General features: G+C 57.8%; 2 protein-coding genes across 4 annotated transcripts in view; both read right to left on the minus strand.

Moving 5' to 3' along the window:
* SCAP (SREBF chaperone) overlaps nt 1–5199 on the minus strand; it is a 28668-nt gene extending 23469 nt beyond the window's left edge. The window contains exon 1 of the mRNA XM_070391138.1: nt 5070–5199. The gene's annotated coding sequence lies outside the window, so the exon portion shown is untranslated. The remainder of the gene's footprint in view (nt 1–5069) is intronic.
* Nucleotides 5200–10689: 5490 nt separating this feature from the next.
* On the minus strand, nt 10690–19315 carry ELP6 (elongator acetyltransferase complex subunit 6). Of its 3 annotated transcripts, none has more exons than XM_070391141.1 (7): nt 19179–19315; nt 17204–17282; nt 16347–16417; nt 14410–14528; nt 13496–13693; nt 12611–12785; nt 10690–11897 (listed from the first exon to the last, which is right to left on the minus strand). In XM_070391141.1, exons 1-7 carry the CDS (start codon nt 19230–19232, stop codon nt 11772–11774), a joined length of 822 nt encoding a protein of 273 aa, XP_070247242.1. In that variant the 5' UTR covers nt 19233–19315; the 3' UTR covers nt 10690–11771. The 3 variants fall into 3 exon arrangements, with proteins under 3 accessions (XP_070247242.1, XP_070247241.1, XP_070247243.1); XM_070391140.1 differs by having other exon boundaries at nt 12611–12757; nt 13492–13693; XM_070391142.1 differs by lacking the exons at nt 16347–16417; nt 19179–19315 and having other exon boundaries at nt 12611–12757; nt 13492–13693; nt 17204–19051.
* Between the last annotated feature and the right edge of the window lie 6134 nt (nt 19316–25449).

Below are 25449 nucleotides of genomic sequence, written 5' to 3' on the forward strand. Positions count from 1 at the left end.
TCAAGCTGTGTGCATCCGAAGGTACTGTCAACAGAGCCCAAGGCAGCCACAGCGCGAGGACACCTCACAGCCAGTCCCTGGAGGGTGTGCACAAGGAGCAGAGCTCCCGAGTCCACAGCGAACAGGAAACCAACCCAACTCTAAATGGACACAGGACTTGAATAGAAATTTCTCCAGAGAAGAGATACAACGTCGGATACACACATGGAAATACGCTCCAGATCACATACGAGGAGGATGAAAGTCAGAACTACACCGAGATAGATGCTCACACCATTAGGATGGCTACTAGCGCGCGCGCACACACACACACACACACACACACACAGGAAGTAACAAGTGTTGGCAAGAACGTGAAGAAACTGGGACTCTGCACGCTGCTGGTGAGAATGTGAAGTGGTGCGAACGCTGGAAACAGGATGGCGCTTCCTCAGAGAGTTAACCATGGAATCACCGCCCGGCCAGCGGGTCCACTTGTGTGCACGCCCGGGAGAACTGCACACGGGGACCTGAGCGAACACGCGGTCCCCGTGCTCACAGCAGCCAAAGGGTAGAAGCAGCTCCCTGCCCATGAGCAGGTGAGGAGTAATCAGCACGCGGAGCCATGAGGATGTCATGAGTGCGAGGAGCCAACACAAGACCGATGCCGGGACTCACTCACAGGACGTCCTCGGGCAGAACCGTAGGAGCCGCAGCACGGTGCTTGCCAGGGGCTGGGGGAGGGACGCGGGCGTCACTGTGTGAAGGATACAGAGTTGGTGTCGCGAAGGCAGGCCTACAGCGGCGTGTGGCGTTCCTGGGAGCTAATGAGCTATTGTAACCATGGGAACCTGACCTTTCCCCACACCGGCGACTGTAAGCCTACTCTTGCCCACTCCTGTACTTAATACAAAATCAGAGCCGCGGCTCAGCAGGCACTGGCCCTGAAGGACATTTCTATTGGCCTCCCGGATCCTCTCAGGGACTTTCTATGTAGATCCCAGTGCGAGCCGATGGGGTCGTGCAGAGTTCAGTGAGAAGTTAACTGGGAAGAGAGGCCCTCAGGCTGCCGGGAACAGGTGCACGTCCCGCACAGCCCCCGGGGGTCCTCTCTCAGTTGAACACGGGGTGGCTGTTGGGAGGGAAGAATTGAAGGTTATCCCCCCGGCGAGAACGTGATGCACCGGCTCCCTGTTGTCTGCTAAGGCGGGTCTTGACGTTTGCCATAGTCACTGTCACTGGGGTGACATATGTGAACGGATGTCGAACCCGACCGGGACTCAGGCCCGAAAGAAGGAACCTAATCACCCCGCAGAGATGCGTACAGACGTGAGCTGGGAGAGGGGAGACGGGCCGGGTGGGCCGCCGTGGGCAGGGCAGGGCGTGGGCGCTGCGGGAGGAGACGCTGCGGCTGGAGGCCCTCTGAGGAGCACTCACTCGGGAGGTGCAGCCAGCTGGGGGGGCGGAGGGGGCAGGCTGCTCACAGGAGGAAGCTACTGGAAAACAGAAACAAACGAGGCTTTGTTTTAAGAAACCAAAAAAGTTGTAGAATAGTTTTTTACATGAAAAGATCACACAGTGACACAGAAAATGGATACAGAACAGTATGATACCGTGAGAAAGAGAGAGAGCAAGGAATAACCAAGAAAGAAGCCTGTGCCGGCCGGCGTGGCCCAGTGTCAACATAGGAACCAGGAGGTCACGGTTCGATTCCCAGTCAGAGCACAGGCCCGGGTTGCAGGCTCAATCCCCCGTGTGGGGCATGCAGGAGTCAGCCAATCCACGATTCTCTCTCATCATTGATGTTCCTCTCTCCACCCCCCACCCCCTGAAATCAATAAAAACACATTTTTATTGATTAAAGAAAAAAGAAGCCTGAGAAACCCACTAGTGGCTGCACAAGGATCACAGACAGAGTGTGTGTGTGTGTGTGTGTGTGTGTGGGCATGCGCACGCATACTCTAACCATTGAGCAAACCTTAGGGCAATAAGCATCTATAATAATAAAAGTGCAATATGCTAATTAGACTGGACGTCCTTCCGGACAAAGCCAAGGCTGCGAGGGCCGAGGCAGAGGCGGCCGCCACCACGGGGGGGTGGGGGGGGGGCAGCCCCTTGCATGAATTTTGTGCATCGGGCCTCTATCCTATATAATAAAAGGCTAATATGCAAACCAACCGAACAGCAGAACAACCAGTCACTATGACACGCACTGACCACCAAGGAGCAGATGCTCAATGCAGGAGCTGCCCCCTAGTGGTCACCGGGTTCAGGGCTGGCAGGCCCGCTCACCGTGGGTAGCAGGCCTAAGCCATCAGCCGGACATCCCCCGAGGGCTCTCGGACTGCCAGAGGGTGCGGGCCAGGCTGAGGGACCCCCTGAGTGCGTGCCTCTAGTCATTTTTTAAAGCAGGTAGAATTCTGTAACTGCTCATTTTGAGATAACGTACTAAACACTAAAGTGGAATGAACTGAAGATCAAATCTAGTTTGTAAAAAGTGATAAGAAATCACTGTATTTTAATTTCAAAATATTTAGATGATTAAAAAATACCCTGGAGTTGGAGAATAGCACAAATATGACGATTACAACTGCCACATCTCTGTGAACTGATTGCTTCAGTCTCGCTGGCTTCTAACTGAAACTAACATGTTTAAAACAGAAGAAGTTCAACCAAAGTCTAACCTGCAAAGGGCTTTATCAGTCACTGTAGCTTCAAACTGAAGAGCTGGGGCTGTGTGTGCAACGTAACTACTGGGAAATCAGATCCTCACTCACACGCATGACTGCGATTTTAAAATAATTTATAACTGGCAGTTAATATGAAATACTATTCTCTCTGATTATGTGGAATTGCACTGAATCTCACTAGACTTCCAATTCAGAACAAGTGGTTAGCATAAGGCCTTCAATAATGTGTTTATGCATCTAGAAAATGCTAAGGAGCAAATAAACAGTGGTTTCTGAAGGTTTTGGATTATGAATCCACAACAACAATTTGAGTACATCACCAATATATGCATATTTACATACAAATTATAGTGTTCGCTTTGGCAGCACATATGTATATAAGTTATACACACATACTACTGTGATATTACATATGTTCATTACTATACAGTAAAAATTCAGTAAGGCTGCTATAAACATGAAGATCGTTTATAATTTTGTTCCTGAGGCCCATGTGCACTCTTGGTGCTCGAACACACACGCACACGCACTGACACGCCCGCTTTGGACTCCACTGCAAAGCGTGTGCGTGGCCTGGCGACACCACCAGCGTCCTCAGGGGTGCCCACCACTCAAGCGGGAGCTGTCAAAGGCAGTGGCCACACTGCTGTCCGCGGCCGGCTCAGTTCCACCACCTCCGACTGTCTGTGGCGCTGCCTCCCTCCCTGCGCCTCAGCACCTGCTGCTGCCTCTCACCTGCCCGCGGCCAACAAAGGAGACCCCGAAGCCAGCGGGTGCCAAGAGCATAAGCATCGACTCTGCTGTCAGACAGCCTGGATCTACCCTCTCACTCCAGGGCCCGCCAAACATGCCTCTGCCACGCGTGGGGAAAGAGGGCGGGAACAGGGCCATCCCACCTGGCGGGGCGGTGGGGATGAGCTTTCATTAGAGCACCGAGCACAGGACGACACAGCGCAAGTGCTCACTAAAGCGTTTACCCAGCCCTGGCCGGTGTGGCTCAGTGGATAGAGCGCGGCCTGCTGCCGGAAGGGTCCCGGGCTCAATTCCGGTCAAGGGCACAGGCCCGGGTTGCCGGCTCCATCCCCAGTGGGGGGCGTGCAGGAGGCAGCCGGTCCATGATTCTCTCTCATCACTGATGTTTCTCTCTCTCTCTCCCCCTCTCCCTTCCTCTCTGAAATCAATAAAAACGTATTCTTTAAAGAACATTCTCTTTAAGAAAAACTCTGCCCAGAATTATTATTTCAGGAGCAAAAGGAGCCAAACCCAGGAAGGAAGCGGGTCAGAGTGGACTCGCTCGGGGGGAGGCCCGCAGGTCTGGCTTGAAGGCCGGACCTCGGCTCACAAGCGGGTGACTCTGGGAACCCCCTTCTCTGCGGGCAGCTTCCCACCGGTTCAACGGGTGACGACACACCCGGTGCGTGAAGGACCTGCGGGGCCAGCAGCGCCGGGGGCAGCGGCGGTGCACACTCCGCGTCCCGTGGGGGCCCTGGGCCCTGGGCCCGGGCGGCCGGACACCAGGAGAGCAGCCCCCCGAGTCTGGGCGTTAGGAAGAGGAAACGCGTGGGTGCCGAGCCCACAGGTGCAGCGTTTCCCAACCGTTCGCTCACCTATGACCTCGGGCAGCCGACAACCTTGCCGCCCACTCCGGCCGTGAGCGAGGGGACCGTCCCCGCCTCCTGCAGCAGCGGATGCCCGTCGGCGGGGCGGGGCGGGGCGGGACGGAGAGGGGCTCCGAGGCCCGACAAGGAGCGCGGAGACCCCCCTGCGCGCGTCCTGTCCCCGCCGCCCGTGGGGAGGCTCCGGCTGCAGGTGCGCGGCGCCCACGCGCGTTCACACGCGGGGACAGGAGCCGGCAGCTCCGCGCCGCGGGCCTCGGCCCCCGCCCCCCGCCCGAGCATCACCCGCCTCGGGGCTCAGGGTCACCGCCGAGGGGGGCACAGGGGCCGGGCGCCCCGCCCCTCAGACCGGCTCCCGCAGCCCCTCCGGCCGCGAGCCGGGCTGGGGTTTGGACCGAACAGAAAAGCGGCGCCGAGCAAACCCCCGAGCAGCTTCGCGGGGCCTCGCGGCTCCGCTTCCGCAAGAGGCGGCAGCGGCCGGCGCGCAGGGTCCCGAGCTCGCAGCTTCCGGGGATCGTGGGCCCCAGGGCGCGACCCCCCGACCCGGCCGCGGTCACGGGGGCCGGCGCGTGGGTGGGAGCGCGCGGCCCGCGGGGCGGGCGGGGCCGGGGGAGGGGACACGGCGACCCGGCCCCCGACCCGGCCGCGGTCTCCCCGCCCGGGCGGCACGGCTGCTGACAGCGCCCACGCCCGCGCCCGCGGCGGCCCATCCCGGAACCACCGGCCGCGCGGGGAGGCCGAGCCGGGCCCGCGACCGGGCGCCGTGGGGACCGCGCGGTGGTACCTGTGGCGGCGGCGGCGAGGGCGGCGGCGGCGAGGGCAGCGGCGGCGAGAGCGGCGGCGGCGTGCGCGCTCCTGGCCCGCGGTTCGGTGCGTGGAGCCCGCCCCTCTCCCTCGGCCGCCGGGCGCCGCGCAGCTCCCGCCCCTTCACCTCTCACCTCCCACCTTTCCCCTCCCGCCCCGCCCCGCCCGCCCCGCCCGCCGCCCTCCGCACGTGGCCGGCGCGCGCATGCGCAGTCGCGCCCGCCGCAGCTTGCGCGCGCCCCCTGGCGGACGCCGGCGCCCCGTGCGGAGGGGCGGGGCGGGGCTGTGGGCGGCCTGGAACCGAAGCCTGGAAAGCTCCCCGGTGAACAGGCGCAGAGATGCGGGTAGCGAAGGCGGTTCCCACACATACTCAGGGCCGCGCGTCCTGCTGCTCCGCCCTCCAGGCGTTAAGGGACGGTCCTCTCGGGTCTCCCCGCCGCCAGCCTGCGGTAATGCGGGCAACTCAGGGCCCGGTGCACAGGCTCTGCACCAGTGGGACCCCTCGGCCCAGCCTGCGGGGATCGGGTGAAGCCGGCTCTCCGACATCCCCCAAGGATTGCGAAAGTGCGGTTCTCAGGTGACGCACCCCAGGTTCCGGCTCCCTCCTCTCTGGTTCCAGGTGCGTCACCCAAGAACTGCAGATGCCAAGTCACTACAGCTCAGCAGCTCCTACGTTGAGCATCTGCCCCTTGGTGGTCAGTGTGTGTCATAGTGACCAGTCATTCCCAGTCGTTCTGCTGTTAGGGTCAATTTGCATATTACCCTTTTATTATATAGGGGTGCCTGGCCAGCCTGGGTGAGGGTCTGATGGCTGTTTGCAGGCTGGCCACAACCCCCAGCCACCCAAGCTCCCAGTGGAGGCTGGCTGGAAGCAGGTATCTGGGATATATTTAGCTTCTATAATTGAAACTTTGTTGCCTTTAGCAGAGGCCACAGCAGGCCAGGGCAGGCGGGAAGCTTGGCTTCCTCCATCACCCAGGCAACCAAGCCTCCTGCTTGCTCCAGCTCCGTGGCTACCGGCTGCTATCTTGCTTGGGCTAATTTGCATATAGTCGCTCTGATTGGCTGGTGGGCATGGCTTAGGGCAAAGCAAAGGTACAATTAGCATCTTTGTCTTTTATTAGTGTAGATTAGCAAAGCTCAACCGTACTTCAAATTGCTTACCATGGAATAACTCAAAAAATTAAATGAAATGGAGCTTAGAGTTTGTTAAGAAGTGCCTGGCTGGTGTGGCTCAGTGGTTGAGGATCAACCCAGGAGATCACAGCAGGGTGCACGTGATCTTGCAGGCTTGATCCCCAGTGGGAGGCGTGCAGGAGGCAGCCGATCCATGATTCTCCCATTATTGATGTTTCTATCCCTCTCCCTCTCTCTGATATCAATAAAAACATATTTAGCCCTGGCTGGTTTTGGCTCAGTGGATAAAGCATCGGCCTGTGGACCAAAGGGTCCCAGGTTCGATTCCAGTCAAGGGCACATGCCTGGGTTGCGAGCTTGGTCCAACATGCAAGAGGCAGCCAATCGATTCCCTTTCATCATTGGTGTTTCTATCTCTCTCTTCCTCTCCCTTCCTCTCAAAATAAATTTTAAAAAACATATTTAAAAAAGAAGTCATAATTTCCCATACTTAAGCTTCTACACTGGGCCAGTCCTCATGAAAATCTTGAAAAACGGGCTGGGTCTATTTCACAAATAAGGAAAATTTCTTTGAGAGGGGAGAGAGGTGACTCTAATAACTGACGTGGTGGCCACAGCCTGGACGCAGGACTCTGGGTTCCAACCCACGGCCAGGCACCTCGGCCGTCGGGACAGAGAAGGGTGTTTCATGGCGATTCGGGTCCGTCTCTGCAGTCACTTGCACCAGTGACCATGCTCACCACGAGTTAAGCACTAGTGGCAGCAGCTGGCGGCGGATCACGTGGACAGGGGTGCTTCCGGCCAGACTCCTCGGCTCTGCATCCTGGTTCTAGCGGCAGCAGCTGCTCGTGGCCCGAAAATACTGGACCTCAGGGAACCGCACCTGAGGAGTCCGGTCTCAGGATGCAGCCAACACTGACCTCTGCGACTTTTGGAAACAAATTAAGATCCAGGTGGACAGAGGTAAAATGCCTCGATTCCAAAACACAGTAGCCATTCTTTTTTAAGATATATTCTTAATGATATATTCTTAATCATTGATCGGCTGCCTCCTGCATGCCCCCTACTGGGGATGGAGCCCACAACCAGGGCACGTGCCCTTGACCGGAATTGAGCCCAGGACCCTTCAGTCTGCAGGCCCACGCTCTATCCACTGAGCCACACGGGCCAGGGATCTGGGTAAACGCTTTAGGGAGCACTTGTGTTGTGTAGGTCTTGTGCTCGGTGCTCTAATAAAAACTCATCTCCACCATCACCGCCAGGTGGGATGGCCCTGTTCCTGCCCCCCTCTCGGCTTCCTTGAGGTTCTGGCACTTTCCTGTGGGCGTGCTGGCTGAGTTTGAGAGACATTTGATGGACCCTGGTCGCCTGGGTGAGGGGTAGATCCGGGTTTGTCTATCCACCGAGCCACACCTGCGAGGGCCCATGGCCCATCGGTTTTGTAGCCACTTTGGGAGCATGAAGTGATTGTTATCCAGTTTCTTCCATTGACCCTCTGCTCCTTGAAGTATACGCTTCCTTCTTTCCAAACCTACAGGACTGTCTGATTTGTAGCTGTTACTGAATTCTAGCTGAATTGTGTGGTAATTAGCAACATTCTCTGTTAAGGAACATCCCAGATGGCTAGTTATGTTAGGTATCTTTTTTTTCTTTACGTATTTTTATTGATTTCAGAGAGGTGGAGGGAGAGAGAGAAACATCAATGATGAGAGAGAATCATGGATCGGCTGCCTCCCGCTCGCCCCACACTGGGGATGGAGCTGCAACCCACGCACGTGCCCTTAACCAGAATCAAACCCAGGACCCTTCAGTCCCAAGGCCAACACTTATCCACTGAGCCACGCCAGCCAGGGCTATGTTAGTATTTTATGTTTATGTGCATGTTGGTGTGGGGAGCTGATATAGGGTTAAGCCTCAGACTGACCTGTGGGCAAAGTCATAAACAATCCCCAGCTTAGAGGGCACAGTCCTCTTAGCATAATTAGGCTTGACCTTATGACACTCCCTAGATCTTACTCGGGAAGCTAATGGGCTGAGGGAAGTGCAACAAGAACAAAAACAAGTGAAACTTACAAGAGCAGTGTAAACAAGTGAAACTTAAAAGAACTGTGTAACTATGGAAACCACTATCTTGTTTACCACTCATTATAAAATAAAGGCTCATCTTGCCTTGGGATCTTTCTCTGTGGCCTCAGCCAGGCACAGGGAAGATCCACGGAGACTAAGGAAAGCTAGAGAGTTCTGAACGCTGTCTCTGTGTAAAACATTCTTCGCCGACTCCGTCCTCACCTTTGGGAACCCCTGGACCCCAGCATTTGGCGCCCAAACAGGGACTTTTCTGCTTTGATGTCTATGCCAATCTTTTGCTCACTTTTTAACTGGTTGTCTTATTAAATTGTGAGAGTTCTTTATATATTCTGGACACAAGTCTCTTATTGTATATATGATTTATAAATACTTTTTCAGGAAAATAAATAGAAAAGATAAATATTTGAAAAATAACTAGTACTAAAACTGATAATAAAGAAAACCATAAAGACCAGTAACAAAGACAAAATTCCAAAAAGTTGCCTGACCTTGACCAATGCAAGTCCTAACTTGGAATAAAAAGCACTAAGACTTTTAGAGCATATGAAAGGCAGCGAGTTCCTCAACACTGCTTATGTGGCAAGTATTATTTTCATGTTCAAACCTGACTGGACGAATACAGAGAAAAATAATTAGAGGTCATCTTTGCTCACAACTACAGATGGTATACTACCATAATAAATAAGTCCATCTCAAACATAAATATTAATTTTAAAATCTTTGGCCTAACAAACAGCAGTTTATAGAAAATAGAACAAATACTAGTAAGACAAGACTGCAGGTGGGATTCAAGGGTCATACACCCGAGAGCTGTCACCACAGCCAGCACACCCACAGGAAAAGTGCCAGAACCTCGAGGAAGCCGAGAAAGTCCACGGGGTTCCATGATTACTGGTCGAGCCCTTAAAGAGGCGTGGCTCAGTGGTTGAGCGTTGACCTAGAACCAAGAGCACATGTCCAGTTTGTGGGATTGGTCTCCAGTGTGGGGCGTGCAAGAGGCAGCCAATCAGTGATTCTCTCTCATCATTGATGTTTCTATCTCTCTCTCTCTCTCTCCTTCTCCCTTCCTCTCTGAAATCAATAAAATATATTTAAAAAAGGGGGGGGGGGGGAGAATAGGAGTGGAAGAGGAACATTTCTTTCTCCTTTCCTTCTTCAAGATTATTTTTTAAACTGACTTGATAATATATTTTAAAATTAAGTATTATACGAAAATGCTTCCTATTCCATTAAAAACAGAAACTGGACAGCAAATGCCTACACACCACTCTCATTTCAAAAATTGCAAAGTGCTGACTAAAGTTATCCAAGGGAGGAATAAGCAAGGTGTGTACCATTATTTGCAGATGTTAACGATACCTAAAAAAAGGGAAATATCTAACAAATTCAAGAGTCTCAATCTGAAAATCATTAGAAGAGTTTAGAAATTTTTTTAAAAAGCCAACTGCATTACTATGTCTAAAACATCATTTTAAAAAAATCAATAACATCAGGTAAGTCCTTTTCCAATAACTAAAAAACATTTGAGAGGGTATTAAATCAATTTCTGCATTAGTTTTAATAAAATTATACAACCAGGGGACAGGGGTGGGCTAGAGGACATTAATGGGGGGGGGGGGGAGAGGGGACATATGTAATACTTGCAACAATAAAGATTTAAAAATCTAATAATAAAAAAATATACAACCACAGTTTTAAAAAATGAGGAAAAGTCTCTGAAAAACACTTTATAGAACTTGACAAAGTGCTGGTGAAAGTCATTGGTCATTGATAAGTGGGCACAATAACCCCCTTTTTTTTTTTTTTTAATAACCCTTTTTTAAAAAATATTTTTTTAGCCCTGACCGGTTTGGCTCAGTGGATAGAGTGTCGGCCTGCGGACTCAAGGGTCCCAGGTTCGATTCCGGTCAAGGGCATGTACCTTGGTTGCAGGAGGCAGCTGATCGATGTTTCTCTCTCATCGATGTTTCTAACTCTCTATCCCTCTCCCTTCCACTCTGTAAAAAATCAATAATATATATATTTAATTTAATTTTTTTTTATTGATTTCAGATGGGAGAGGGAGAGGGAGACTGAGATAGAAAAATCAATGATGAGAATCATTGATTGGCTGCCTCCTGCATGCCCCCTACTGGGGATCGAGCCCACAACCTGGGCGTGTGCCCTTGGCTGGAATCAAACCGGGACCCTTCAGTCCACAGGCCGATGCTCTATCCACTGAGCCAAACCGGCCAGGGCGGGCACAATACCCTTTCAAAAAAGATTCTTGAGGCCCTGGCCAGGTAGTTCAGTTGGTCAGAACGTTGTTCCGATATACAAAGGTTGTGAGTTCGATCCCCAGTCAGGGCACAAACAAGAATCAACCAATACACAGAGAAGTGGAACAAGCAGCCGATGTTTCTCTCTAAAATCGATATAAAAAACTGAAGACTCCTGAGAGCACAGATACACTAACCTTTCAGCAGCTAGATAGGTGAACGGTACAGAGGCTCAATGTCAGAAACTTTACATGTAAATAAATCAGAGTACGTTCTCTTCAGTCAGTACTGCCGGGCTATTTCATGATCAGCACGGAGACAAAGCACAAGACCGTAACGAATCCTAAATGAGTCAAAAGCGAAGGAACACTTAGAAGTTATTTTAAGCTAAAAAGGAACAGCCCTTCCAGGCAGTGAAGAAGGAAAAGACATTTCTGAACCCTGAGGAGCTAAGATGCCCTCAGAGACAAAGCAGGAGCATTCCAAGGCCTCGCACCGGCACTGCTTCCAAACCACGCCTTCTCGCCCAAGCTCCGCTCCGGACGCTCACACGCCAGCGAGGGGACCACTGCTCTCTCCTGCCACGGCAGCCTGTGCGCTTCCTGCTACTCGAACTGGTTTCATGGCTCGTCGCCTGTCCTCTCTGCCTGTTCCCTGCTCCCCGCAGCACCTCCGCGTTCTCCACAGAACCAGGGGGAGCCAGGGGGAGCCAAGCTGAACGGGTGGGAGCCCTCCCCTTCCCAGGAGGGTGGGTCAGCCAGTGTGGCCTCCTCGGGCCTCACGCCTCCTAAGCTGCTGCTTCGCTGGGCTTAGGGAAAGGGCCTTTGCAAGACAAAGGTGGAAACTGTGAGATGCCCGTGGAGCCAGATGTGGGGCGCCTGGGGCGCCCTCTATGGCAGCCAGGACAACCCCTTCTGTCCCCGAGGGTGCCCACACCGGACTGTCCCTGCCGGCGCTCAGACCCACCCTGGCTCCAAGGCACAGCGGAAACGGCCGGGCTGACGTGTAAGGACCCCGTCACCCAGCTGTCTCAGCAGAGGCAGGGTGCGGGTTCCTGACGTGTTTTCTGAACGTGGGACAAGGGCACACGCCACAGTCCACTCATCCCTGGGCGCAGTCCAGCTGGGAACACGGCTGCAAAGGCGGAGATGCTTCACCCTCCGTGAGGAAACCGCCGGGGGCTCCGTCTGCCCCTCGGGTCACAGAACCGCAGGAGACAGTCCTTTGGCGAAAAAGGACACGCTCTTGTCCTGGATCTTGTACTGGAAAGTGAGGCTCCGACCCCGCTGGGCGGGCGGCGACGGCGTCCTCCACAGGACCCTCAGCTGCGCGACAGGAGAGAGTGAGAGGCCCTGCCCAGCACCTGCCCCTCCGTGCCCTCCCGGCTCCTCTGTGCCCTCGGGCCTCAGATCACTGGCACGTGTGCCATGCAGGTTTGGGCCCGACTCCACAGCCAGGCTGTTCTGCTACCAGCGGAGAGTCAAGGAGCCTCCATGACGACAGTGACATCCACGCCCCACGGAGAGGAACAGTCACCAGGGAACCACCGCGCAGTGTCTGTGGGGCCCTCCTCCTGCTTCCCTCCTCGGTCAGCACCTGCTGCCGCACTAACTTAGAACGCGCTCCACTCGGGCCCGGAGGCTCCGCTCGTCTGGGTGACGTCTCGGCTGCGAGTCCTGAGCCTTCAGAGCCAGGCCCCAGCGCCCGGCAGAACCTCTCACGCCGGCCGCGAGCACCGCCGCTCAGCATGGCTGTGCCGCTTTAGACCCCACACTCGCCTCTCAGTGCCCCTGGGCAGGAGTGGCCACAGGAAGTCAGCCTGGGGTGGGGCTGGGTGAAGCCTCAGAAGGCGGAGAAGCATGGCAGCCGGGGATGAGCCTGGCCGCCCTCCGCCTGAGCGTCCCCCCCCCCCCCCCGGGGCGGCCACCCAGCCTCAGGGAAAGCCGCCCGGGTCCCGATTTTAAAAGAACACTCTCCCACGTGAGAGCGACTCAGGCACAGACGCCAGCAGCCCCTCACCCAGCAGGATGCTGCCCACCTGCCCGTGCACGTCCCTGCAGAAGCCGGTGGCCAGGCCTTCAGCCCGCAGGACCAGGTGGCTCTGGTGACTGAGGCCATTCAGCAGGACGCCGCTCTCCTCGTCCTCGGCGTCCCCACTGTCGTGCACAAGGGCCACTATGTTTCCCTGCAACAGACACAGACGGAAGCCTCTCCTGACGGAAGGGACCCCAGGATCGGGCCGCACACCCTCTCCCCGTCAGCGGCCGCCTCGACCAGCCCCTTTGTGGGAGGGCCCTGCCTGAGCTCCCGTCACCCACTGGACATCCCATCAACAGCACCTCCAGCCTGTGCTTCCAGCTCGTCACCTGAAGCCACACGGCCTGCGGACTGGAGGTCCCAGGTTCCATGTCAAGGGCATGCACCTGGGGGGGGGCGGGCGCGGGCCCTGGTGCGGGCGCGTGCAGGAGGCAACCAATCGATGTGTCTCTCTCACATCGATGTTTCTGTCGCTCCCTCTCCCTTCCACTCTCCCTAAAAACCAATGGAAAAATATCCTCAGGTGAGGATTAACCAAAAATAAAATCAAATCTCTAGTATGGTAAAGTCTCTATTTTTGCCTAATAACTTGACAATAAAGGTGACAGCCTACTTGTGCTGCACCTCACGATTTTTAAAGCAATTTATACCCATTATCTCAACTGATCTTTAAACACACCCAGAGGGACAGTGACCTGCCCAGGACACACAGGGCTGGCACCTCGCAGCACCACACGGCTCGCCATCCCTTTAGCACTGGCAGCTACGGGGAGCAGAGAGCCCGAAAGACTTCTGGGCCTGCCAGAGGAAAGCCCAACCCCAAGCCATGAGTCAACAGATCACCGCGAGCCGGCGAGGGCTGGGCCTGCCCGGCCCGTGTACCTGCAGCCGGCAGCACACGCAGGCCCTGCAGTAGTGGACGAAGTCCAGCACGGCCACCGCCCCCACGCCCAGGCTCAGCAGCACACTGAGGTCGTCCACCAGCAGCACCGGGCGCTTCCAGGCAGCCTCCCTCTGATCCACGGGCTCCAGGGCCTCCCGCACGAACTCATACAGCGGCTGCAGGCTGGCGGCCTTGGCCTCCCTGGACACGGGGCAGAAGTCAGCAGAGCTCACTCTCCACAGCGTGCGTCTCGGACTGAGCGGCATCACAGGGAGGGGCTGGGGAGGCAGAGAGCTGATCCCAGTCCTTTGCCCCAGGAGTCAGGTGGTCGGCGAGAAAAGGCCTGTGCGTGCAGTGAGTTGTGCTTCTACACAAATGCTCCTCGAGGCCCCCTGGGCACCAGGCACTGGGCTACAAACTGCAGACACAAAAGCCAACAGCCGCAGGCCCACAGAGGCAGCACGCGCCTGACCCGAGGTAGGGCCCTGCAGGGTCCCTGTGGCTGGGCAGGCGGGAGCAGCCCTCCCAGCCGGTCCTAATTGGGCGTAAAAAGCTAAACAGCAACTCAGGGTCCTGGTGTGAGGGGCTCTGGTCTCGGGGCGGCTGGTGTGTAACATGCGACCTGTTCCTGGAGGAGCTGGCCCATCTCCCCGTGACTCCCCGTGACTCCCTCGGCAGCCATTTCCCAGAAACAGAGCCGGTCACCAGATTCCCGCAGACAACGCTCCCCACAGCTTTGGGGACAGCCGCCCGCCCACCCTCTGGCCAGGGTCAGAGCAAGGGCTTCCAGTAATGCCGCCACAGCAGGGGCGTGTCTGACCCGAAGCCGCACCGCCCTCCGCACCGAGGGGGAGGCAACAGCTGCGCTGGGCTGGCTCCAGCAGCTGTGCCCTGGGCTGGGCTGCAGGCGGACTGACCTGAGGAACTGCAGGGGGTGTGCCTCGCCCTCGGCCCGGAAGAAGACGTCCACCGCTGACCTGAGACCCTCGAGGAAGACCAGCTGCCCGCGCTCCCGTGCCGTGGTCAGGCTGACACCCTGAGCACAACCAAGAGAAGAGTGAGCCACGGCACCTCGCGGGGGAACCCCAGGGCTCTCGCCTCCAGCTCTCAGGAGGGCACAGCCCCACCCAAACTCTGCAGATGTGCACCTGTCCACCCTCCCTGGGGGCGTGTCTCCTTTCCCCTGGGCGTTCCCACCCCCAATTCCCACTGTTTTCAGAGATGCACTTACATTGATTGTCACTTTATATTAAAAAAGTGCATCTTTTGCTTTTACATTTATTTTATGATTACCCAAGACAGATTCTAATTTACAACAGTAATATAGATTCCTTTTTAAATGCATGTATTTATAAAATTAAGCACATTTAAAAGCATTAAGTAAATAATAACAGTAAGAGGGTGGGAGAATGACAGTCTCTGTAGCAACTACTCAACTCTGCTATTGTAGAACGAAAGCAACCATAGACAATTCATCAGCAAATGGGTGTGGCTATGTTCTAATAAAACTTTATTTACAAAACACCGGGGCACAGGCAGGAGTTTGTCAACCCTTGCTCTAATGAGAACTCCTTAAATAGGATTCTTTATGAACCACCCAAGTAAGAACCTCAAGACACTGATTAAGATGCAGATCCCTGAGCCCCACCCCAGACCTCCAGAACCAGAAGTCTGGGGGGCAGAGCCCAAGAGTCAGCATTTCAGCAAGCGCCCAGGATGGTGGCACCTCCCTCTCTGTGCAGGGACGGGGACAGCCCTGGGCCAGGTCTCCATGGCCCGTTCACCCGCTAGCTCGCCACTCTGCGCCACCAGCAGCTCCAGCAGCGCCAGCAGCGCCCTGGCCGCCACCTGTGCTCTTGCTCACGGCCATTCTGCTCGTGTAAGTGCAGTCACACACCAAGAGGGTGTGAGGTTCGGGTACGGCCGCTCACCGAGGCTGTGCACACCCAGCACGTGCAGACCACCCTGCCGTGTGGACGGTGAGGCCACGGGCATCGGAAAAGCAGCCCGTCTGGACTGAGACACAGCTCTCTCATCCAGAAAGCCCGACGCCGCGGCCAGAGGGGGACGTGCCTGACCCGGAACGCAGCGTGTTCCTGACCCGACTGCTCAGAGTGAGAAAGAGCCACCTCCTCGCACCCTCCCACCGGCCTCCCTGCATCAGGGAGGAGCGTGACCTGGCCCTTCAGAGATCGCTGCCGATGGGTGACCGGTTCTCTCCGTGAGGCCGGCCTATCAAAACAAAACACACGCCTCACTAGGCCCTGAGCAGCCTCTGGGCCCTCACGTGCCACCTGCCTTTATCTGAGGAGATGAGGTGCAGGCGACCAAGTGCCTGTCCCCACATCTGGGCCTAAGCCCTAGACTGCGGGAGAGACAGTGGAGCCACTCAACTTGGGGCAGACAAGCTGTGACGGCCCAGCAGGGCCCAGAGGAAAGCCCACATGGAGAGGGAAAACCAGGACTGGCCCAGAACCAGTAGAGACGGGTTTGGTTAACGAGCAAAGATCCGGGTCCATAAACTCTAAATTAACAAAACATGAGATGCTGTTTAACCCCAGATAAAGGGTTTAGGGGCCCACGAGTTCCTTAGTCTAGTGGTCGGCAAACTGCGGCTCTCGAGCCACATGCAGCTCTTTGGCCCCTTGAGCGTGGCCACAAAGTTTCAATCGCACTGTGCGTGCGCGCCCGCACGTGGTTATTTTGTGGAAGAGCCACACGCAAGGGGCCGCAGTTTGCGGACCACGGCCCTAGTCCCTCTCTTGCTAAGTTCTCCACCGCCTCAGAGCACTCACACGTGTGTGGCACGCACACACTCACTCAGGGACCTCACCGCCGAGTCTGAAATACTCACCAGCTTCTGTCCCACGATGTTGTAGTGACTGAAGGACTGAACGAGGGCCACGAAGCACACCTTACAATGAGCTGGGAGACAAAACAGACGTATCGTAACAATGTCTCTGCACAGTCACTCTCCTGCCCCCCCACCTCTGGAAACTGAAGCACTAAGGCAGGTCTTAGAGACTCTGGGGTCAAATTTGATTCTAAGACGCGATTTTTAAAATACTTAGTTGATTCTGAGATGTACTTCTGTTAGTATTACTGTGTACCTTATTTTGCTCTAGTGCTGTGGTCGGCAAACCGCGGCTCATGAGCCAAATGCGGCTCTTTGGCCCCTTGAGTGTGGCTCTTCCACAAAATACCACGTGTGGGCACGCACGTAGTGCGATTGAAACTTCGTGCCCCCTGCGCAGAAGTCGCTATTTTGTGGAAGAGCCGGTATTTTGTGGAAGAGCCACACTCAAGGGGTCAAAGAGCCGTATGTGGCTCGCGAGCTGTGGTTTGCCAAGCCGCAGTTTGCCGACCACTGCTCTAGTGTAAATAAATTGTGGCCTTTAAGAAATTATATTTTTCTGTTTGTCAGTGTACAGGAGTACAATTAACTTTTTTTTCTTTATTAAGGTGTTACATATGTCCTTACCCCCCATCGCCCCTACAATTAACTTTGAAAACTGGTCCTATATCCGAGACGATATAAAGGAAACGCAAAGAAGCTCTAGCTGCCTCACTGAACGTAGTTAATTCTAATGAACAGCCACCTGGCCACCCAGACACCGAAGCCCCGACTAGTCCCATTTCTTCCTGAAACAGGCTTTTCTAAGCACGTTTGGCCTCAGGTTTCCTTCTCAGTCGCCTCAATGGGTCCCATACCTTTGAGGTAGAAGGAGAGAAAGTGGTGCACAAGGAAACTGCCATCGGTCTCGGCATCACAGAGTAGAGTCAGTTTCCCCTAAAAATTAAGAGGAACACGAAAAGGTGATCCAGATCCCCGGAAAGAGGGCGGTTGGCTGTGTAATCTGAAGAGTATGTGTGTACGTGTGTATGCACAATACACATGCACTAGGATTATCAGAGAGTAAGTAAAAATTGTGGGAAAAACAACAATTAAAGTGATCAGTATAAAGTCACTCATTAAGGGCAAGCATATCTTGGCTTCCATTTTCCCCGAAGCAAAACAGAGAATAAAATCCCTCCTCTTCCTCACTCCTCACCTAGTAACTCAGGGACTAGTGTTGGGGGAATGAGATACTGGACAAAGGAAGCGTCTACCATCAGAATCCAACAAAAATCAGAGTATGCCAACACTGGAAGGGACCTTCAAAAAACCGTCTGCTCCAGCTTCCTCCCATTTCTAATTCTGCGGCCGAGTCCGCTAGAGGGTGTGGAGGTGGGAGGGAGGGAAGGCGTGGTTGTTGACAGACCTCAGTGACCAATGGCCCTGGACGCTGCTTCAGGCAGAGCTCTGGCCAGGAGCCCTGGAAAGGCCTCTCAGGATGGTTGTCTCTGCAATGCCTGGCGGCCCTGACCCAGCACCTCGAGTTCCTTGTCAGCAAAAGGGAAGGTCAAGATCAAGTGGGATTAGACACTTCTGTGCTGTTGTGACTTTTTTCACTTATGAAACATGAAAGATGCCCCGGCTGGTTTGGCTGAGTACTAGTAGATAGAGCGTTGGCCTGCTTGGCCTGCAGACTGAAGGGTCCCGGGTTCGATTCCGGTCAAAGGCACCACGCACCTCGGTTGCAGGCTGGATTCCTGGCTCCAGTTGGGGCATGTGGGGGAGACAACCAATCGATGTGTCTCTCTCGTATTGACGTTTCTCTCTCTCTCTCTCCCCCTCCCTCCCACTCTCTCTAAAACTCAATGGAAAAAGATCCTCGGGTAAGGATTAACAATTAATTAATTAATTAAAAAATGTGTTTCTTAAAAACAAAACAAACATGAAAGATCACACTATAGCTCCTGAGGGTGACCCCCAGGGCTGTCATCCCACTGGGAACTCCATTCCCCAGCTGGGCCCTGGGCTGAACACTCGGGGGTGCAGGACCATTGACAAGGGAACCAGCGCCACCTGCAGGCGTGGGCAGACGAGAGCTGCCGGGCAACCAGGAAATCCACACGGACCTACCGAAGGCTGATTTGCCCGGCACTATGGGGTCATGGAGGCGTCTTGGCTGCCCGGGGGAGCTTGACATTTCGTTACGAAGGCAAAGGTTATGAGATGAGCCGGGGATGCTCCTGGGAGAGGTAACCCCCCTGGGCTAAAAGGTGAAACATGTCGAGGTGCCCCAGAAGGCGGGGAGTGGGAAACGGTGCGAGGTTGTGGTGCCCGAGGTGGCCTGGTACAGCCCCGCGCTGGCTGAGAGCAGCGGGGAAGCGCGCTTCTAGGCGCCAGGAGAGGGAGCAGCAGCGATCGCCGCGACCTGCGGGGGCTCCCGGGCCAGGACACTCAGGACGGGGAAGGGGCTGGGCCGCTGTGAAGGTGGAGAACCAACTCTCCTCTCCTCTCCGGCAGCCTCCCCCGGGCGCCGGGACCCCCACCGGGTGACACGCCGAGGGCTCCCGGGACACGTTTGTGAACCTAAGTCCGTCCATACGTCGAACATGCGTCCCAGATCGTTCACGGGCACCCACGGCCTTCGCGAAGCCGCGAGAAGGCCCAGAAACCCACGCCACGCGGGCCCCGAGGTCCAGCCCACGCCCGGCCGGCCCTCCCTGGACTACAACCCCCAAGCACGGTCGACCGGTGGGCAGCGCGTCCTGCCCGCGGGTCCGTGTGCCCTGCGCCCGGGACGCGTGCTTCCGCCCGGCTCCAGGGACCGCCCCGCCCCACCGCGCGGCGGGTTACCGGCTCCGCCCGGTCCGGGGAGGCATTGAGGAGGTCACTGAGCTCCGGGAACATCCCGAGCTCGCGGAGCAGCGTCCTGGACGGGGAAGTAAAACTGCCGCGGAGACCAGCAGGGACCGCAGCACACGCCACCCACACCCCCGGGCCAGGAGCACGCGCGACGCCGCCGGCGCCCACCGCAGCCAATCAGGAGGCGCCTGGACCTGGGCGCTTCCGGCGCACGCGTGATGACGCGAATCCGGCCGCTGTCCCGCCGCGCGCTCGGCCCGGCGGCTCCAGCGGCTGCAACAAGTTCGGTTCCTGCCCTGCGGGTCTGCGGCGTTGGAGCCCTCGCCGTGGCGCCCTCCAGGCCCCACGCAGTCGGCTCTCTTCTCCCCGCTAAGCCTCGCTCTCCGCGTCCGGGCGAGCTCGGACGGTGCTAGAAGCGCGGGCTGTGTGCTCCCTACAAAGCTCCATTCTAGCTCCTGCTCCTGTTTTCCGCTCACACAGGGACACTCTTATTTCTGAGCAGAGCGCCCGGCCGGCTGTCCCTGCAGCGCGTGGAGGAAAGAGCAGAGGCTCGGGCCCTGGAGGCTGCGTCCGAGTCCTGGCCACCGCCCAGCGTGTCCCCTGGAGGGACCTCTGAGCTGCTGTGTGCTCCTCTCTATCCATCTGTCACAGTGCCCATCTCCTGGGGGTTGGGATGCGCAGATGACGGCAACGTGGAGAAGACGGGAGGCACTGCTACGCTAATGGGAGCTGTCAGCGCCCGTGTTGGTGAGGGTGGTGGAGTCAGAACCCGTCCTTCGTTCTGAGCCACAAAGAGCAATGCGCACACGCGTTCACACCACACGCGCAGAGGCCTGAGCGCGTCTCTCGACCCAGAGCCGCTCGCACTTGCCCTGGCAGCACCCACGCCCCCCTCAGCCACAGGCCGGTTCACACTGGACCACACGGGGCTGATGTGGGAGCTGGCCGGGCTTCTCCGGCCGTTTTCTTTGGGCCAAACGACTGCCATCGCGTGACCTATTCCAGGTGGGAACCCTGCCCCACCCGCGGCGGCCTGGGAGGCCTTTTCATAGTCTGACCAGCCAGCGCGGGAGCTGGAAATCCCAGACCTTCCCGCCAGGCTGCCGGGCGGGTTTGGAGAAAGCCTCGCTGGCTCAGTGCCTGCAGCCCGGAGCGAGCGGGGCCCTCCCTCCTCCATCTCGGACCAGCTCAGCCACCGTCTGTCTGTCTCTCCCTATCTCACTCCATCTACCCGTCTTTTCTCTCTCTCTCTCTCTCTCTCTCTCTCTCTCTCTCTCTCTCTGTTTCTGTCTGTCCCTCTTTCTTTCCATCTCTGTCTCTTTGTGTGTCCAGCAACCCCATCTCTGGGTATCTCTACTCAAAAGGACCAAAAGCAGCCCTAACCGGTTTGGCTCAGTGGATAGAGCGCCGGCGGTGGACTGAAGAAGGGTCCTGGGTTCGAGTCCAGTCAAGGGCGTGGACCTTGGTTGCGGGCTCAATCCACAATATGGGGCGTGCAGGCAGCAGCTGATCGATGTCTCTCATCAATGTTTCTAACTCTGTCCCTCTCCCTTCCTCTCTGTAGAAATCAATAAAATACATTTTTTTTAAAAAAGACCGAAAGCAGAACCTCAGTTCCCTGCACACCTGTGTTCGCAGCAGCGCCGTGCAGGGCGGCCCTGACCCAAGTGGGAGGATGTGCTGGGCGGGCTCCGGCCCGGCTGGCGGCAGGGACGCTCCCTTCGGCAGGAACAGGAACCGGCCAGCAGAGGGCGGCCGCCTCCCAGGCAGGCCCTGGGCTGGGCGGAACCACACCTGGTTCCCCTTGGGCAGGGCCAGCGGGGGCCGAGCGAGGGCCAGGTGCACCCGGCTGCCCTGGGAGGCCTGTGCCGCCTGCCACTCCGCAGACGGGAGGTGCCCGCGTGAACAAGGGGGTCGGGCCTGGTGAAGATTGTTCCAATTTCAGATTCTGGCCCCAGAACGGGGAGAGCCCCTGCTCCCGCTGGGTTAGGCCGGTCTTAGTCATCAGAGCAGCAGCCCCAGGAATCAGACCCCTCCCTGCCCCTCCTTGGGGGGCTTTGACCGGGTTCTGGGAACAGCTGAGCCCTGTGCCCCGGCAGGGGGACCCCGAGACCTCTCACTGCGGGGCTCCCGGGGACACCCATCCCTGTGTCTGTGCCTGAGCCCTATCTCCCCCCAACCCCCCCGGGCTCGTGGGCAGTGACAGTGCAGTGGGCACAGCAGGCGGGCTGCTGAGTGGGAAGCGCAGGCCACGTGGCTCAGGGACTCCCCGTCCCTGCGGAGGCCCTCCCCAGCCCTGCCCTCACCCCCAGGCTTCCCCTCATGAGTCCAGCCTGGGCCCCGCTTCCTGGAGCATCTGGGTTGACAGGAGCCAGCAACTGGGTCGTGGTGCCATGTTCTTTTCTTTTTTTAATATATTTTTATTGATTTCAGAGTGGAAGGGAGAGAGAAAAATCCATGATGAGAGCGAATCATTGATCAGCTGCCTCCCGCACGCCCCCTGCCGGAGACCGAGCTCGCAACCCGGGCATGTGCCCTTGACCAGAATCGAACCCGGGACCCTTGAGTCCCCAGGCCGACGCTCTATACACTGAGACAAACTGGCTAGGGCGGTGCCCATGTTCTAGATGCCAAAACTGAAGCTCAGAGAGGGGAGCAAAGGCCCCTACCCCCAGCCCACCTCCCCCTCAACTGTGCCAGCTCACAGGCGGCTCCCCCAGCTGCCCCCTGGTTGCCATGGTGTCGGAGGGGGAGGAGGAGGGGGAGGAGGAGATCTGAGAGGCAATCCCAAAATACACACCAGCTGCTCCTCCCTCCTCACTCCCTGGCTCCAGCATCAAAGCCTCCTTTTGGGCAGGTAGGCGGGGCCTCTTCCTGGCCAGGCAGCTGAGAGCAAGGGAGGTCCAGGAGGCAGAGGGTCCAGGAGTGGGTTCTGGGGCCCCAACCTCACCCAGCAGATCTCCTGGACCTGGGCTCCACCGCCCTCCCACAGTTCCCCGACCAGGCGGGCTCTTTCCTGCCTCCCCGCCTTCGCACAGGCAGTTCCCTCCACCTGGAACGCCCTTCCTCATCCTTCAGGTCCCAGCTCGGCTGTAACTCCACTGGAGAACCTTCCCCAGTCCCTCGGGGCGCCCCCTGCGTCCTGCACCCGCCCCAGCCACAGCTGTTTTCTGGATGACGCTCTCAGGGGGCGGGAGGTCTAGGGGTGCGAGCTCTGCCTTTGCGCCCCAGCCCCTGGCACAGACAGGTGCTCAGTCAACCAGAAGGAAGGGAGGGAGGGAGGGAGGGAAAGAAACACCTCTCCTGGGATCCGAGCGGATCTGGACCCTGAGCACCTGGCACGGGGCTGGGCTCGGAGCAAAGCCCACTCCCTTCCGCCGCCTCCACCTGAGCCTGGGCTCCAGCACCTTCCGCCTCCTCCGATTAGGACCCGCTGGACATCCCACTCCCGTCCCCGCCCCCCGGGCTGGCCCATGTGGGGCTCAGCCTCCAGATGGCCTCATGCATTCCTACCCCTCACCCTGGGCCTCTGGGGTCCTCCTTCGGGACCCCAACACCCGCGGGTAGGAAGGCGCCTCCATCCAAGGCTGCAGCCTGCAGACCACCCGCCCTGACAGGCCGGCTCCCGCTGCGTCTCCCGCTGCTCCCTGACCCTCCACAGGGGCTGTGCCCTGGGGCCCCAGCCGGATGCAGGCACCCTGCGTCCTCACCTTTCACCTGGGAGCGCGAGACACCCCTGCGCCCCCCACCCCCTGCGCCCACTGTGCCCCCTGCGCCCTCCCCCTGCGCCCTCCAGCCCCCTCCCTGCCTCCGTGGCCTCGCTCCCAATGTGCTGCAGCTGCACCATGGCCTCCCTTGGCCTCCCTGCTGCCTCTGCCATCGGGGACAGGAGTTTTGTAGGAGCCCCGCGTGGGAGGGACCCACAGACCCCAAGCCCTTGGCAGCGGGCGCAGGTCCGGGTGGACCCAGCAGAGGGCAGTGGGCGCCAGCGGACCTGGTTCCCGGGGGTCAGGGGACAGCTGCGCTGCAGCCTGTGGGGGGCCTCTGCGCCCAGCTCCCGGCCCTCCTACTCCAGAGCCTGCCCCCTCGGGAATGCCCCCCACCCCCACCTCCCCCCAAGGCTCCTCCTGCCCAGAACGAAGGCTGGAGCCCTCTTGGGGCCTCAGACCTGCCCCCGCTCCCGCCCCCCCTCTCGCGAGCCCGCTGGGCTCCTTGTTGCTTCTTTTTTTTAAAAAAAATATATTTTATTGATTTTTTTACAGAGAAGAAGGGAGAGAGATAGAGAGTTAGAAACATCGATGAGAGAGAAACATCGATCAGCTGCTGGGGATGTGCCCGCAACCCAGGTACATGCCCCCGACCGGAATCGAACCTGGGACCTTTCAGTCCGCAGGCCGACGCTCTATCCACTGAGCCAAACCGGTTTCGGCTCCTTGTTGCTTCTTTTCTTTAATCCTCACCCGAGGACATTTTTCCATTGATTTTTAGAGAGAAACACATTGATCGCCTCCTGCAGGAGCCCGACTAGGGCCCGGGCCAGGAAGGAGCCTGTAACCGAGATACGTGCCCTTGACCAGAATCGAACCGGACCCTCCAGTCCGCAGGCTGGGGCTCTGTTTACTGAGCCAAAAGGGCCAGGCCCAAGGACCCCTTAAAACTGAGTCCCCGACATCACCCCTGAGCTAAGAGCCCTCCTGGGGCTCCCCCCACATCCTGAGAAACGCGGTCCTCGGTCCCACAGCGGGCGGCTCGGTGGGGACGGCCGGGCACAGGCTCTCAGCAGCGCCTTTGTGATGACACAGGGGAGCAGGTCAGGTTCCGCCAGTTGGCGAACAGACAACCTGGGATGTCATCCATCAGAAGGAACAAAACACCAACACATTCAACACCCAGCCATTATGCTGAGAGGAAGTCTCAGCCCAGAGAGCGCTGACCTGTGGTTCCATCGATAAGAAACCCGAGATGCCCGGCCGGTGCGGCTCAGTGGACAGAGCCTCGGCCTGCGGACCGGAGGGTCCCGGGTTCGATTCCGGTCAAGGGCAGGTACCTCGGCTGCAGGCTTCTCCCCGGCCGGGGCCCTGGTCGGGCTCCTGCAGGAAGCAACCCATCGATGCGTCTCTCTCACATCAATGTTTCTCTCTGTCTTTCCCTCTCTCTTCCACTCTCTCTAAAAATCAATGGGCGAAGATTAACCAAAAAAAGAGAGAGAGAAAAAGAAACCGGAGAGCAGGCAAAACCGACCCGTGGCGGGTAATGTCGGCCTCCGTGCCCTTTGGACGTCAAGGCCGACTCCCAGGCCAGGCGGGCAGCCCCCGGGCCGCCATTCCTCCTTCCAGTCCCAGCTGGAGTGGCTCTGGTCAAGTCATGGCCTCTCTCTGGGCCTCAGTTTCCCTCTAGGAAAATGCCCATAGAGGTGGACTCTGGCTGCATGCTTCCTTCCATCCTGACTTTCGGGGTTCTGGGATCCCCCTGGGAGCCACAGCCGCCTAGGGTCTCCCCTGTGCCAGCCTGCAGGGGACAACCCCCAGGCGGGTGAGGACGGCCCCCCCACCAGGCCGCATGCTCCAGCCTCAGGCAGACCTCGATGGGGCTGGGTGCCAGGCCCCAACCCTAAGCAGGGAGGGGATCCCTGTGCTCCCCCAAAGCCCAGGGCTTGGAGGCGACGGATTGGGAGGCCCCTCCTCCCCTTTTGTTCCGGTCTCGGGACTTTGTGAGCCCATGAAAGTGCAGCCCGAGAATAAGAGCCCCTTGTTCGGGGCTCTGAGCCCTGATCCTCTTACGTGTCAGCGGCGGAAGCAGCCGGGCCGCGTGGGGGGGGGGGGGGGGCGCTCCCATTTCCTTGCCAGCGACCCTGGTCCCACGCGCCGGTGCCAGCCCAGGCCCCTCCCAAAGGGCCGGCGGCCGGGCCAACCCACTGCACCGCTGAGTGTCACCGCTCAGGCCTGGGATGCGCAGTGACCAGACAGGAGCTCCGGGCGGCCCAGGCTCCCAGCCCCCGCCCGCCCAGGGCCTGTAGGCCGGCTCAGAGTCCCGACGTCGCCCCGGGCGGCCTGGCCCTGGGTCTGCCTCCCTCCCCGGGTCCCAGACAGTCCTCAAGCAATAAGGGGCCTCGACTGGGTGGTCCTGGGGTCTGTCGGGGCTCAGCCATCCCCCCGGGAGCATGGACGGAGCCCAAAGCGCAGCCGAGCCTGCCAGGGCCTCCCCGTCCGTCCGAGGAGGGAGGGACAGGCACCTCCAGCCCGGCCAGTGCTGGGCTAGACCC

This window comes from Myotis yumanensis, unplaced genomic scaffold, assembly GCF_028538775.1.
Source record: "Myotis yumanensis isolate MYYU_CA2020_CCGP unplaced genomic scaffold, mMyoYum1.0.hap1 SCAF_14, whole genome shotgun sequence".
NCBI lineage: Eukaryota > Metazoa > Chordata > Mammalia > Chiroptera > Vespertilionidae > Myotis > Myotis yumanensis.

Excerpts from the sequence above, each read along its gene's own strand:
- ELP6 (XM_070391141.1), bottom strand. The coding sequence starts at position 19,232 with ATGTTCCCGGAGCTCAGTGACCTCCTCAATGCCTCCCCGGACCGGGCG. Across the intron at positions 16,418-17,203 it reads TCTCTCCTTCTACCTCAAAG|CTCATTGTAAGGTGTGCTTC; the intron begins GTATGGGACCCA and ends TTTGTCTCCCAG. Across the intron at positions 12,786-13,495 it reads GCCTGCGTGTGCTGCCGGCT|GAGAGGCTTCCGTCTGTGTC; the intron begins GCAGGTACACGG and ends CCCTTCCGTCAG.